Source organism: Coturnix japonica, chromosome 2 (assembly GCF_054131305.1).
Source record: "Coturnix japonica strain WE chromosome 2, WE-NBRP24, whole genome shotgun sequence".
Lineage (NCBI taxonomy): Eukaryota > Metazoa > Chordata > Aves > Galliformes > Phasianidae > Coturnix > Coturnix japonica.
This window is the reverse complement of record NC_140664.1, coordinates 96,793,514-96,809,349: the sequence shown is the minus strand read 5'-3', so window position 1 is coordinate 96,809,349 and position 15,836 is coordinate 96,793,514. Positions and strand designations below refer to the sequence as shown.

General features: G+C 39.9%; 1 protein-coding gene across 14 annotated transcripts in view; it reads left to right on the top strand.

Annotated features, from left to right (window-relative positions):
* Nucleotides 1-15,836, top strand: part of ELMO1 (engulfment and cell motility 1) — a 274,013-nt gene that overhangs the window by 246,826 nt on the left and 11,351 nt on the right. For all 14 annotated transcript variants that reach the window (XM_032442431.2, XM_085538119.1, XM_015854222.3 and 11 more), the window contains 3 exons: nt 1,803-1,966; nt 7,121-7,233; nt 13,922-14,029. In XM_032442431.2, the coding sequence (XP_032298322.2) occupies nt 1,803-1,966; nt 7,121-7,233; nt 13,922-14,029 (385 nt within the window). The remainder of the gene's footprint in view (nt 1-1,802; nt 1,967-7,120; nt 7,234-13,921; nt 14,030-15,836) is intronic.

Here is a 15,836-nt window from a genome sequence, read left to right as displayed (position 1 = left end):
GAAATATTCATATTTGAAGGTAAATTTTCAGAATGATTAGAGAACCTCTGAGGGGCTGAGCTTCTGTTTTAAGATACATGGTAAAGATGAAAGAAGAAATTGAAATGAACAGTGCAGAAAAAGCTTTTGGCCTCTTGTGGCAGTTAATTTTGGTCATATCTCCTTTGATACCATCAGAGTAGTTACTGCTTCCTACTGCTTCCGAGCTGTTGGATTTGGGTGGGATGGCCCTTTCTAAAACTGGCATTCTTTCAGCCAGCTTCAGCTCAGCATCAGATGTTTCAAGATGTGTGATTTGCACCAGCACTAGGGAAAGGAAATGAGTCCAGAATTTGGAGAGAAACACAGTAATCTGTCATGTGCAACCATTTGAAATAAAGCCAAGCGATTCCCCTTAGTTAACTGTGTCTCAGCAGTTTTCTCTGATTAAATAATTAATATTCATATTGATGGCTGCTGCCCACCCATCCTTTATTCTTGATTTTTGGTTTGCACTGCTTATGATGTTGCTTCAAAAGCAATCCTTTAATATCCATGGCAGGTTGGTGTCTTCCTTCTGACTAATGTTCTCTGTTAGCAAGTTTCCTTTCCTTCACTGTATATGATCATAAAGTGGCTGCAGTGTGGAGATCTTGCAGGATCATGAAAGGGATGAGATGAGAATGGACCTCTGGAGTCACCTGGTCCAACCCCTGCTCAAGTCAGGACACCCAGAGCAGGGTGTCGAGGACCGTATCTCTCTTACAAGAGATGCTCCAGTTTCTTTATCGTTTCTTTGTCATCTTTACCATCTTTCTCTTATACTGATGAGCCCAGAAATGGACATACCAGTTTCTCACCATCTGAGAAACCATGGAGGTTTATTCATGTTGAACGTGCTGAGTTTTGAAACGAAATAGCTGGAAGGCAGAAGGGAGGGAGGGGACAGGACTTAGATAGCAAATAATAATGTTCACAGGCACAACCATATGGCCAGTCTGTCCCTCCTCTTGCTATGACAGCACTGATGGAAACAACAGGCCACAGTCAGTGGCTTAACACATGGTCAGAAGAGCAGCTTTGAGACCCAGCAGGGTAGTCATAAGGCCTGGAAATCTCTCTGCAGTGTGTGCAGTGGGCAGCTAGACCCTGCAGCTTGTGCATGTCACCTGTGTTGAGCTGGCAGATGTCAGGATGTGCACCTGCTCTCCTGGCTCCTTAGGACATCACAGCTTTGTCATGCTGTTACAAGTGTGTTGTGTACATGTGTGTGTGCCTGTCCCCAACATGACAGGAGCATCAGCCCAGCATAGCCATGCTCTTGCTGACAAGAGCACACAACTCATAGAAAAGGCAAGATTTACAATCCTGCAATCAGAGGCTATAGCTCAGCTGTCCAGAGAAACAGCCGAATGGTGATTGACCCTCTCCCCACCAGCCCCCTGAAATAGTAATTTTCTCATTACAGAGCTGAACAGCTTTTTCCTTAAGCTGCATTGTCCTGCCAGAAGTTGACTCCTTTTCTGGTTATGCTATTGAGCAATTGACTTGAGACCTGATAGCACTAACCAGCTTCCACACCTATGTACTGGCTCCAAGGATCTCTTCCCAGACTCAACTTTGATCTCATTTCCTCTACCTCCTCCTTTCCCCAAGTAGCACAGGAAAATTGGGAATGGGATTTATCAGCTACTGCAGAATCTTTGCTCTGGTGCCCAAGAACCCAATGCAAACTAGAAACCTTGCTGTGACACTGAACGAGATTCGATAGAAAAACACAGATGTTAACATAGCTTTTCTTTTCCTTTCCTTGTCAACCACAGGTAATGCAGGTGGTGAAAGAACAGATAATGAGAGCACTCACTACCAAGCCTAGCTCACTGGATCAGTTCAAGAGTAAGCTTCAGAATCTCAGTTACACAGAAATACTGAAAATACGCCAGTCTGAAAGAATGAACCAGGAAGATTTCCAGTCTCGTCCAATTCTGTAAGTATTGTCTTCTCTCCTAACCCATGTTTGCATCAGAGAATTAACAAATGTGATTGACATTTATGAGCTCTTCAGGGGGAACCTGAGGAAGTAAGCTGTCCAGGGAGCTGTGCTCAGAAACAGTAGCACAGCATCTGCTTGAAGTGTGTTTGATTTCTTCTGTTGGGAATGGCAACTTTTTCATTGAATTCAGTTAAATCAGATTCACCAAATTCCTACAGGGTCTCACATGGCTCATTTGTATGAAACAATGCTCTGACGCTTCCTGTCCTTGCACACTTGTGCATATAAACCTGTTCTTGTTGTCAGTGTTGACTTTTTTGTTTTATGTTTTTTAAACTTTGTCTTCTGTCCAAGGGATAAAAATTGCAAATGCTACTTCTCTGAGCCAGACAAGAAGTTCAGAGTAAGAGGAGTCGATACATAGTGGCTCCAGAAAAGAGTGGGATTATGTATTGCTATCTTTCTTCAGGGCATTATCTTTGGTGTTAATGAAAAGCTATTATTTATTTGTAAATGATAACACTGTGGTAGCATGACAATGGGATTCTCATTTCCATGTTGTTTACTGCAAAGAATCAAATGCTAATCACCATCACAGCTCCTGCCTGCTGCTTTGTTCTGTTACATGAGAAATGGAGACTGCTCTTGGCTCTGGACCAGGGCTCATGGCATAGGACAAGTTCTGACTCCATGGTGCACAAAGGGAGAGCAGGAAGCTTTTGAGATCAGCAGAGAAATAGTGAGGATTCCAGAAATGTCAGTAGAAATGTCACAAAATCTGGACAATGTTTGAAGCATATTGGCTTGTTATTTTCCAAATCTCCATCACAAGGCAAAGCTATAGGGAAGGATTTGAACCAGGACATCAGAATTCTGATGTTAGATGCTCATTTTGATTTGTTTCTAAAGGGTATAGATACATCTAAGTATGAGCTCTGGGGATGTCTTCATCCAAGGGCAGCAGAGCAACAGAGGAAGCCTAAGCTAAATAGAACTACACTTTAATCATACCATTGTGGATCAAAGGGGAAATGCTTCTTTTATGTTTTCAGTGTTTTCAATGTTTTAGAAGGACCTAATGCCCAATTAGAACTGATGTCACTCATAGTAATACATCAATTAAACAGTTACAAATGGTTCCAGTCAGTTTTGCATCATTACACTGCTCACAATCCCCTGCCAATCTTGTGCAGTGCTCAGTGGATCAGAGCTGCTCGGTACTGCTAAGCTTGTCACCAAAGCTGCGCATTTTCCTTCCTTCTGCCGTGAGTCAATTGTTTAGCTGTGATACAGGTCAACTATTTATATTCTCTGCAGCCTTGCATAGCCTTGTGAAACTGGGCAGTTGCCCTCTGCAGGCTCTTTATGTCCAGCATGGCTCTAGGTAGTCACTGCCCTGATCTGGAATTTCCTTCCCTGGGCTGACGTGAAGGAAACAGTTAACACAGGTAGTCAAAGGAAACTCAAATGTTACCAGACTTTTTTCAAATTCAGGACAAAGGCTAAACCTAAAGGCTATAAAGGCTTTGAGTAAATTGATAAGGTATTTCAGCAATCACAACTGCATTTGCAGGGATTTGACTCTAAGAATTTGCATTTCGATTGCATCCACGATAGCTCATTCTTGACAGTGAAAAGAAATGGTTCTTTCATTTTCCCCTTTGATTTGGTTCTGTGCACTGAACTTTCTCAAATTGCATAGATGGCACAATTGATAGAAGTACAGAATCATGGTCCCATTGTAAGGAAAGAGACTGTGAGTGAAGAGAGCAATCGTGGCTCTACTGTATATTTTAAAGCTTTACAGATATGCTAAAAGAGATTGTGCACAGATGAATGTAAAGTCAGTGGGCCTTGTTTAATTCTGTGTGAGCGTATGGTGGTCGGATGATGGTTTTTCCTGCCTTTAACATGATAGAAATCTTTCTTTTTTTGCTTTTCTTTGTATAAGTACTGATGGTTTGAGTTTCCAAGCTGCTGGATCAGAGAAGTTTCATTTAAGTTGGATTTGAATGTTAGTCAGAGAGCATTGCTTTAGATCCCTGTAACTACAGCAACCTTGTTTTGGAAGTAATTGTTTTTTCTGTAAGAGCATTGATGTATTGTGCACTGGAGTTTCTTCATATGAGGGAAAATATGAAATTCCTCAGAACAGAATGCATGCAAGAGCTTGGGATCATTACTGATCATCCAAACAGCTGCTCCACAAGGCTGTAAAATATTACTGATTTATTTTGAATGGCTCTGAAAGGGTGTGTAGGAGCCCTGAGATCTTCTTGATGCCCATTCAGCGGAGATGGGGTAATACTGGATAAAACTGTGATGTCCGTGTTGGAGACGTGATTGTTAAAGGAAAGTTCATGTAAGTTAGGGAAACATTGCTAAGCAATATCTGAGTGAAAATCAGCACATACTTGGAAATAGCGGGAAGAAGGGAAGTGAATGCTCTTTGGCTTTTTATCTTGACAGATTTCTCTGCAGAGTAAAAGATTTGCTAATGCCTGCTCTGAATGCACAAAGTGATTAGGAGAGCACATAGCTACCAGCCAGAAAGATAAAAGGACAAAACCCATGAAAGCAGTCCTGGGATTAGTCTTCCATTACGTTTTAATGATTTAAATGACTACAGTATGCCCCATCACGGAAGGAGAACAGCTGACAAGAAAGAGTCTTAGTTATAAGCAGTAAAGGCAAAAGATAGGGGCAGGTAGAACTGGTGCTGTATTAAAGCTAGAATCATCCATATAATTTTTTTTCAAGTCCAGTAATGTTCAGATTTGCAGCTAATCCAAGTGTGTTGTTTTAGAAATATGTAACTGATGTCAGCAGCCTATAGTGCTGAGACCAGTGAGATCAGAACATTAGTGCTCGTATATTACTCTGTAGTTCCATCAGCCCTTCTGTCATGTCAGCCCACTGACTTTTGTCATTCTTACATCACAGGAACACAGTAGGAAGCTAACAGTAATTTTGAAAGCTGCTGTCTCCTTCGGCTTTCCTAGTTTGTTCTTGCTCTTCACAAGGCACAAACTGTTCAGCTGATGTCATCTTATAGGAGCATAAATAATTTTTCCAAAAATATATTTGCTTTTGTGATCTTCCTTCAATTCTTTGTTCCTCTGTGTGCTGAAGCAGGGGCTCTGTAAAACTAAAGAAGGTTCACAGTTCTGAAGGCAAATTATGCACATGTGTAGAGGGACTGTGGCACATCAGCAAAGGAGGCAGAAGGCTCCACTTCATTCCTGCCTCCCTTCTCCTCCAGAAGATCTTAGACAGTATTACAGAAGGAATTACTTTATCATTTTTGAATGGCTTAAAAATCTTCCTCCTCTTTGTAAAGGGAAGATGGGACTTCAGAGGACATAAGAGGGAATACTACGAGTAACTAATTAATGTGCCAGGTGACCCACTGACCCATTCATTTTTGTTGTTTTTTTTCCCCTTCAGTGTTAGAAACCTAATGTTAGGCTATCTTTAACACGTCTTTAATGATAGTAATCTGTTTTCTAAATTAAACCACCAAAACATCACGCAGATGTTTATATCAGTTTTGAATGCTTGGAGTCAGTCCAGCTGTATGCAGTCTGTGCCTTGGACTGCTCAGCTGTGTGCCTTGTGGTTTAGCACTGCTTATCTCTGCCCCTGTTCCCAGCTCTTACCTGAGAAATGGGGAAGCTCATCAACCCATAAAGGAAAGACATCTATTCAATCACAGAATTCTTCTAATGTAACTTCTAATGTAACTGTTCGGCACATTCCTACCTCAGTTCCCAACAAGAAAACAACATCTGAAAATCATCCTGAAGGACTAATTGTATGTTTCTGAGAGGTGGCCTGTTTCTATAGTTACAATGCTTACTTGATTTTTGACCAGCTAGATTTTCACAGCTTGTAAATATGCAGTGAGTTATGCATCAGGTATTCCAACCATTTTGTTAATACCTGGGAGAATTAGGACATTTCTCTTTAAAGCCTTCATCTCTCTAAGAGAATTTCTAGTGGTTTCAGTGGGCTGTTGGCAGATCAAAGTTGCCGGATCCACATGAATGTGGAAATCAGCAGAGGCTAAAGTGAAGTGTTCCAGAAGTGAGACAGTTTTATTTTATCCGTGGAATACCGCTGCTTTGCTTTCTTTTGATGATGATTACTGGAACGTACTGACAGGCAGAATGAGTTTTGGTGTTACCTAATGCGCACAGCAATGCAAAATTATGCTTCTGACATGCTTCATATTTTATAAACCATCTACACATTTAGTTATTTTTTAAATCTTACTAGGCTTACTGTCAAGTTAATGTTTCGACCTGTCTTTTACATATTCCTAATGAATCTTAGTGAGGATATAACTGATTATTTCAGACATCTTTGAGTCCGTGTGATGATGTAGGAAATAAAACTTTAAATATTACATGCATACATTTTACACCTAGTTCTTGACATGTTGATTGCTTTTATCGAAGTAGAATGGAGAAATTGGGTTTTCTCGGGGCTATATGATAATGCTTCTAAATGCAGTGCTGTTTTTAGCACTGCTGGGCAAAGGTAAAGCTTGATCCTTGAACAGTCCTCATCATGGGTTACTTTTCCACTAAATTCTATCAATAATGAATTAATTGAATAGCATAAGTTCAATACCAGGCATAAAGAGCTGGTCATTGTTTTGGCTCATTAGCATTGTTCGCTGTTGTTTATTTTTGTTGATTTAGAGTGTGTTTTAGCCTTCTTCTATTGTCCTAAATAATAATGCTAGTAAAGTGTACTAGCAGAGCATCATCTAAGAAAAGACGAGAGACCCTCGAATAAGCTTCACAGAGTTCCTCTGATGAAAGAGCGTTATTTGCTGCAGAGAAAGCTTGGCAATGCATTATAGCAAGTGTTATTTTTAGCTGCATAAGCTAAGAAACAAGTAAGTTCCCTGAGTCATACAGTGGTGCTGTAGCAGGAAGATGTCTAGAACAGAGATAGCCTGACTCCCATGCCCTTTTATGAGGAAACAATCTTATTCTGAAGCAGGCTAGATTCTGACCTGAGAATGCTTTTGACTTGTCTCCTTTTTGAACATAAATATCTTGTGAGTCTTTTTGTTTCAGAGAGAAGAGGATGGGTTTTGATTGAATCTCACACGTGCTTTCTTTCTTCCTTCCCAAGGGAACTGAAAGAGAAGATTCAGCCTGAGATCTTGGAACTGATCAAGCAGCAACGTCTTAATCGACTTGTGGAGGGCACCTGCTTTAGGAAACTGAACAGTCGACGTCGGCAAGGTACAGCACAAACTGCCTGGTCTGGATTTATTTTGTCACTTTTGTCTTAAGGTTGAGAGGATGAGTACTGTTCCTACTAGCAAAATCCTTGGTTTTGTTGCTGTCCTGACCGACTGCTTTTACCAGGTGGCATCTGAAAGCATCTCCTAGTTACAATTGTAGGATTTTCTGTTTCACTGGAACTGGCTTGAGCTTCATCTGGAATTCAAATCCAGCCTTTGATGAAAATCTCAAACAGTGTCTCTTGCACCCTGAACTAAGTATTTTCATGTCTGCCTGATGTCCAGACTTCTTTTTCCCTCTCTGAACAAAATCTCAACCTCTATTACTAATCAAACAGCAGATGTCCAAAACATTTATACAAACTCATCTTGCACCCTTCCCTCTAGTACTGCCTGTCCTTAGTTTTTGTTGTGTATTGCCATATACATTAAATATATTATGGTGTTTAAATATGCTTTTAAAAGCCACTTAGATCAGTAATTTGTGTACGCTTAGATGAATAATGATTGACACGAGAAGATTATTTTCCCAATCCTATGAGTCATTGCTCAGTACTAGATTTACTGCTCATTTAAATACAGTCAAATCTTTATGGTTCTTTTTCCCCTCGGAGAGGAATACTTCTTTCTCAAAACAAAATAATGTGAACATAATGTAAATTCAACAGATTAATGTGAGGTTGTATCAAAAAAATTCCCTTTAGAACATCTATTTTGAGGATAAAGATTGCTGTTTTCTTCCCCACTGCAAATGCAATGCAAAATACAAAGTTACTTACTGCGAAGGATCAATATTTGCAACATTCAAATTAATTGTGGAAAACTGCTTTCCTCACAGAAGGAATAATCCCTGCAGTGCCTTGGTTCTAAGAAATAAGCAGGCAAATTTCCTTAATGTGCAGTGGTTATTTTGGGAAATTCAAAGGCTTTATCAAAGAGAGAAGTCACAGAAAATTATGATGCAGCTTTAAACCTTCTCTGTCAAGACTGCAAGCCTCTCTAAAGCTCTTTGCATAGAGTTTAGGGAAGGAGCATGAATATTCCTCTGCGGTTTCTGTATAGATTTCATATGGAGACATATTTCCCCTGTAGGAGCATCTTTGTGAGGTGAAAGTACCTAAAGTGAAGCATAGTATTGTTCAACTATCAGCTGTGGGAGTTCTTTATTTTATTCCTTTCAGACCCTTTATCCAGATGACTGGGATTCTAGGGAAGGAGCAAAGTCTTTGGCAAACATACTTGTTTTGGCACATCTCCAAGATGAAGATAGACTATTTTATTTTAAACTGTAGTCAGTCTGTGATTCATAGGATCAGACACCTTGGAGTACATAAATCGGCTTAACTTACTTATTCGAGTGGACTTGAAGTTAAAGGAAAATAAAATGAGAAAGGAAAAAATCAACTTGATCTTCTGGTCCACAGTTAAAAAGGCTTCTGTGCATTATGCCTTGGAGTGAACTGTTTGGGACATCAGATTAATTTCTTTGATGTCATATTTATTTCAGGGCTGAAAGAGTTTATGACTTTTTGGAAACAAAGAAAATGTGTAGGCATACCTTGAAGAAATTGCTTATTTTCTCAGAAATATACAGTTGAGTTTTTCTGTCAGATACATGCCCATTTAGAAGGACATGATTCCCATGCCTTACATTTGTGCATAGTTTGCGCATGATTTCCTGTATTCCCTGAAGCAAAAGTGTAAGGTATTGCCTGGGAGGGAGGGAGGAAGCAGACACAACAGCCATTACTGTGTGATCTAATGAACAAGCAAAGCATATTAAACATAAACATGTTCAGCTTAGAAGCCATTTAATTGTGAACAGTCACATATGTACAACGCTTGGCATTGTCTGATAGAGCAAATAATGACAGCTGATGTGAAGTAAATAAGGTCTCATATTTTGCAAGTCTGCAGGTTATACAAGAGGAGTCTGAACATGGCCTGCACAGGAGAGGCTGAAAGCATTGAATTGCCTATTTAAAAAATAATTAACTGGCATTATTCCATGATAAAGACTCCAGAGCAAACTTCAATTTAGACTGTTGTTTGAACATGTGGTAGGACACACATGGTTAGTCACATTAAGTTGAGACAATTGACTTACAAAAAAGAAACAAGCAGGGAACTTACAGCCTCTTATAGCCTTTTGAGAAGAGGTGAAAAGTCTTTCATACATACTTGGCACTGGAAAACCTCAGTCCAACAGGTCATTCTTTGTGGGGAGCAGGACTGAAGGTTAAGCAGTGTGGTGTATGTAGTCTCTGCCTTTTGCATTTCAGAGCAGTATTATCATTCAGCGGGGTTTCTCTGTAATTGAAATTCAGAAATACCACTGTTGTCCCAGCAGGATCCTTGCCACTTTCAAAGTGTGCACAGCCTTTGCCTTGCAATGTTTCACAGACAAACTGCAGCACTAACTCCTGTTTTTATTAGGCGTTCTTAATCAATAGGAAATGAAATAGTAAAATCTAGTCTGCCCTTATGGTCATTGTTCAGTAGCATTTTGTGAAGCTCTTCTAATTCCCACTTTGTTCCTTGACTGTGGACATCAGCAGACTGACAGCCCTCTTTAGCTTTCTCCTTGCTGTGGTAATTCCTAAAAGAAAAGATGAAGACTAAAGCAAAAGCCTATAAAGCTCTTTGTAACCCCAAAAGTTATTTTTTTCCAGTAGAGCTAAGTAGGAGATAAAGGCATTTTATCGATGATAATATACACTTCTGTGGCTGTCATCCAGTATATTTGTAGTGAATGTCACTGGATGCACTCTTGGAAATAAATTCCCCTTTTAGCTTTATAAAGATCATAGAGAAATTGCATGATATTGAAGTGATTTTGCAATTGAAAACAAGGTTTCTTGGGCAGATTTTGTTTGGAAGGGAAAGCAAGCCTGATAATGTGCACCATTATAGTAAAAAAAACAAGGCAGCATATTTTTTTTAAGTAACCTGCAAAGAGAAAACGTAAAGTGAAAGATAAAGCAAAGACAAGGTTTCCATGACATTAGAAGAAGTCACTCCCAATTCTGAACATGAACACACTCTTTGTCTTTTTTTCTGCTAAAGGATTCTGCTTCTGCTTTGTTCCATGCTCTATAAACCCATAAAACACAATATCCTCTGAGCATGTGATTTGCTGAGAGAAAATGGTTAACCGATTGTACCGCCAGCATTGCCACCAGCTAATTAATGGCAAATGGTTTATGAGCCTTGCTGGTTTCTGTCTAACCAGTTAAGACCAGCTAGAGTGACAGTGTGTTACTGTGGTGAGTATCTGAAAGAAACACAACACACTGAAAGAAACAGGATGAGTCCACACACATATTTAAAATCCACTTACAAATATGTATGCTTTTGCTGACATTAAAACATGTTCCTTTCGCTAAATCTGAGAGCAGCCTTCATCTGGAAAAAAGAAGAAAAAAAAAAAAAAAGAAAGAAGCTTGTTTATTTTTAGTAATCTGGAACATATTCTGGGAGAAAATGTGTACTCTCAGACATTTTTCCATTAATATCTGAGCTATTGTCTCCAGGCTCCAACACAGAGCACTTCTGCACTAATCACAGCAATTCTTCACTTGGAGTAGCATTGTTAAGGGCATATGAGTCACTGGCTATTAATGCACTTGGAAACACCGTATGAATGGTCAAGCACTGTGTAGCCCATCAGCACAATGTTCTGTGCTCTACTGTTTGGTCGTAGTTTTGAATATTACTCTTCCAGCCAAATTTGTGGTTGGTTTTGTTGTTAGGGTTTTTTTTTCTTTAACCTTGTCTGTAGTCTTTAACAATGTGCCATGATGTATTTAATCCACTGACTGCTCTAGCAATTGTTTGAAAGTCAAAAAGAAAAGAACAGCAGAAGGAATAATTGTTTCCCAAAGAAGAATCCCCAGTATTTAAATTTAATTGCATTAGAGGTCTGCTACTAGACAGAAAAACTCAGCGACAAGCTTAAATAATAGTGCCTGAATGCTGTGATGGAATCACAGGCCTTCCTTCAGGTGTAATAACACCTGGCACAAATTTAGTCTTGTATCTCATATAGGTGACTTAGGCTGCAGGGCAACTCAGTGAGTATGCGTCTATGTAAATCTGGCTCTGCTCTGAACAAAATGTCCTTCGCTCTTTCCTGAGCTGGCAGCTGCCCCTGCTTCAGCTATTCCCAAGTGCAGATCTGCCCACTGAGGGAGCAGGGTCTGCCCTGTCATCAAAACCTCTTGTGGCATTTCAGCTCCACAGACTTGAGTTTAAGAGTTCTCTATGTTTTGATCGCTAGTTTTCCATTGTTTTATAATCATCACTTTCTGATGATAGTAAAGAGAACAGGGTTGTCCTTTTTCTGTTGCTTCTTTTTTGAACTTAATCAGTTTAGATCTGTCAGTGGGAGCAATTTCACTTGATATTTATTTTGACTGCAGCATTGCTGTATACGCACCACATCCAATAAAACTGAGTTCAGCACCTGCACTACAGTAGATCAACGCTCGTCATGTTCATAACTGTTCCCCTCTGAGGCACCATGTGCTTATATACACAGGATATTGTCTGGTAACCTAGAGGTAAAAAGAAGCCCAGTTAGCCAAGGCTGAGGTGGCCGTAGAGGCAATGAGGCCTGTGCTCTGCTGCCAATGTGCCAGTCACCCAGCTAAGCCTGGATGCAGCTGAGGGAGCCTTGTTAGTCCCATGTATAGATTTCATTGTAGGGTTTTCCCCTTGACAACCTATCTGTGGTACAGTGGCAGTTATTAGTGAACCCACAGGAGAATCACACTGGACATGCTTCAAGCTGCGGTCTACGTCTGTTAGTTCTTTAATTAACCTTGGGTTATGTGGGCTTGCTGGAAAAGGATCCATATGCCTCCAGAGATAGATAGATAGATAAGGTTTCTTCAGATAAAACTATCCCTTCCTAAAAATGAAGTACAAAAATTTTCTCTGAGGATTTTTTCCCCTTTATTATCGGAGCAAAGGACTGAAATGGGAACAAGGTTACCAGAATGCTCTCGCTATTAGGAGTTTAAGGAAGCAACCTTTTCGGGCCCTCAGTAAAAAATGCAGCCTGTTTGTGTGAAGCCAAAAGGAGATCATGGCATATGTATTTATTTTTCAGTTGCAACATCTTGGCTGGATTACTGACAAAGGAGTGAGACTGTGCTGGTTTTGTTAGGACAAAAATGGTAGTTGTAATTGTGGTGTCTGAAAGGTGTATTCTTTTGAATTCTTTTGAGGCTGAAGTGAAAGGTAGGCGTAAGAACATTCCTCTGCACAGCAGGGTCTTTTCCTTGTGTAGTGAAGGGGTGAGTTGCTCACCATCAGGTCCAATGGGATGTATTTTTAAAGCTTCAGGTTGTGAAATGCTTCTGGTAGAGTTCCCTGTGAAAGGTCGGAATCTATATAAGTTTCACACTCATCCTTTGGGGATGCACAAACTGCTCCGATGAATTGGCTTTGTGTGTGTTCTTCAGGTGAGAGTCTACTGAGTGAGGGCTCCTGCGCTCTCATTTCATAAGCTTTGTAAGTGGGTTTTCCTCTTGACTCTGTACTATATCGTATGTTCTGCTTACAGGATGCTTATATTTCAGCATCTCTGTGTATCACAATATCTTCATCAAGGGCTCTCCTCCCCCTAAACCTTTTACTATTCTTTATGCCTATGAAGCAAATAATCAAAATCTTCCCCATCGCTGTTTTGACCCTTTTCAAGTGTTTTATCACATCTTTTGAAACCTTTCAGAAGGGGATACATGCTCAGGAAATGGTTTGAAATGTGTGGTTTATTTTCACCAAACATATTTTCCCACCTTGACAAATAAATTTAAAGAAACATGCGGAAGCCCTCTTCCGCCATTCAAAACTGAGTTGCCTTTCTCTGTCTCATATTGCACTGCATTTAAAATCATGAAACCAGCACTCTCCTAAAGGATCCAAGGAGTCCTTCCTTTGCTAACATCCAGATGAGTATACGCAGGCTGGCTCTTGTGACTGCCCAGCTCCCCCAGCCTTTTATCCCAGCTGGATGTAGATCTAATAAATAATGTTAAGAGAAGTTATATCCTGAGAAGCCAGAGACATAAAATATGTATCTCCTAGCAGTGAAATGCAAAGAGGAGTGTGGTATGTGTACTTCTGTGGGCACACCAACCACTAAGTCATCTACAAGACAGGGGAGTTAATGTTTGGTTTTTTGTATCTTTGCATGTTTGTTGTTCCCATTCTCTCTATAAATACAGTCTTCTAGTGTCTAAAAAGCTACGAGTCAAATGTTTATGTAATGGGACATTTCAAATGTATCAGGTTTGGGGTGTCCAAATTTGGCTTAATTTTTACAAAACATGCAAAACATGAAAGCTTTTGTGGATGCATTAAAGTTATCCTCTCAGTGCAGTGGTTATTTAGTCTTCTGTCCATGAGCGTATGCAATATCATGTAAAACCAAGTGAGTTGTTTCTTGCTAATGTTCATCTTAGGAACCAGCAGCTAAATCAAGACAGGAATGGTAGATGCCAATTTTGTTGAGCCAAGTGAAATTATGGAGCAAAATCCTTGCCCTACTTTCCTACACCCCTAACATTTCTTCTAAAAACTAAAGGATGTTCCTTCCCTTAGCGCCTCATTTGTGTATGCAGTTGATAATGCAGATGAAAGCAAGTCACTGACCTTGTTTCATGCATTTATTTTAACAGACAAATTTTGGTATTGTCGACTTTCACCTAATCACAAGGTCTTGCACTACGGAGACTTGGAAGAAAGTCCCCAGGGAGAAGTACCCCACGATTCCTTGCAGGATAAATGTAAGTTATGCACAAAGATTGTGCTACTTCTATAACATGTAGTGTTTTTTTCTTAATACAGGACATTATCAGCAGCTCTTTTATGGAAATAGAGAGCAGAGAACATTTCCTGCTTTCAAATACTGCTGTCCTAGTTTTGGCAAGCGTATATGAGGACTGAGCTCAGCTTTCCAATGAGCTTGTAATTTCATTCAATTTGGAAATGTCCTGCATTTCATGGAGAGGAACGCAGTTTATTTCCATTCATTGTCTAACTGCAGATGTCACATTAAAATAGTTTGGCATATTCAGAAGCGCATCCTGTTCATGGAGACAGCTGTTTCTTCTGTTGCAAACAATCTAGTGACTGCCTGAAAAATTAGAGGTCTTTTTGGAGGCAAACAGAGGCCTTCTTCATTATCATAGCAAGTGGCTTTGCTGTTAAAAAGACTCCACATTCCTTCGTTGGGAGGGGAAGTGCCTTTGTGACAGCCCCTGCCAGGAGATCATGCTCTCTAGAAAATTTATCCTTAGTCCTTCAACATAACTCAGAGAGGTTTCATCTGGAGTTCTGAGAAAGTATTTTTGATGTCTGAGACAGTGACTGGTGTAGCTCCATCACCAGAAAATGATAGCAAAGAAATAAGTATTGAATAAAGAATCATTGCTTTTTATTCCTGTCTGAACTGCTATAAGTCATAAATGCCATTCTTCTCATTGTCAAATCAGACAAGCTTGTACAAGAATTCAGGTTGGTAGTTCCATGTCTGCTGTAGAATGACAAAAAGAATAATTTTTGTAGATGTTAGAAGTTTCTTCAGCCTGAAAATTGAGAAAGGAAATCAGTGATTCAGACTCTTCTTTGTATTAGTAAAACAAAGACTTGTTTCTCCTTTCTGATCCCCAACCTATCTGCAGGCAGTACGTTGTAAGGGCTCCCAAACTCAGGCTGCGAGAGAAAGAGGAACCTGTCTGATGTTGAAGCCCTGTCATTTCATAGTCACATTCATTTCTTTTCAATACCTTCAGGATGCCTCAGGCTCTTACTGCAGTCCTGGCAGAATGTAGGACAGGATCTCATATTGCTGCATTGGCACTGCGAGACGCTATTTTACTGGGCAAGGCTGAGAGAAATAGCTCTTGAAAGTTACAGTAGTGTCAGAATGACAGAAAAAGAGTGAAGGTCACACTGGAATTGCAAGCACAGTTACTAGACCAGCAGTTCTCAGATTTGTTTGCTTTGAGTGTATTTCAACAGTGAAAACCCCAACCTTGACTGCAGGCTTCACTTCACATTTGTGTTTCCTGCAGGCTCATGAGCCTGTATGGGAATGCCATGATCATGTTGGGAGAGCAGATTTAAAGACTAAGAAGAATGTAAGATTTATCATTGTGCCTCCCCTCTGGAGTTTGATAAAAGAGAGTTGGGAATATTACACGATGTAAGATTATAAAGTGTCATTATTATTCTAAGCATGTCAAGCCAAACTGGATTGAGAATTAGACAGAACAATTTCCAAAAATATTCAGGTGTTCTTTGGATACCCTCATACTGAATTTTGGGTTGCTAAGGTCTGAATATTATGTTTAATATGGTCCTCCATGTGCAAAACACAATGGTTTGCATCTCTGGGGAAGGATATGCCCTTAGACCTTCTCATTCTTCTCACTTTTCCCAGTTGGTTTAGATAGTTAGGATTTGTGTACAGATCAACAGATGAAATAAAACAGGTGGATGAGAAGCTGGAGGGCTGAGAGTAATAACTGTTTTGTGTGCTCCTTGCCAAGCCTGAATAACTGGCGTCTATTCCCAAAAATAAATGTTTTT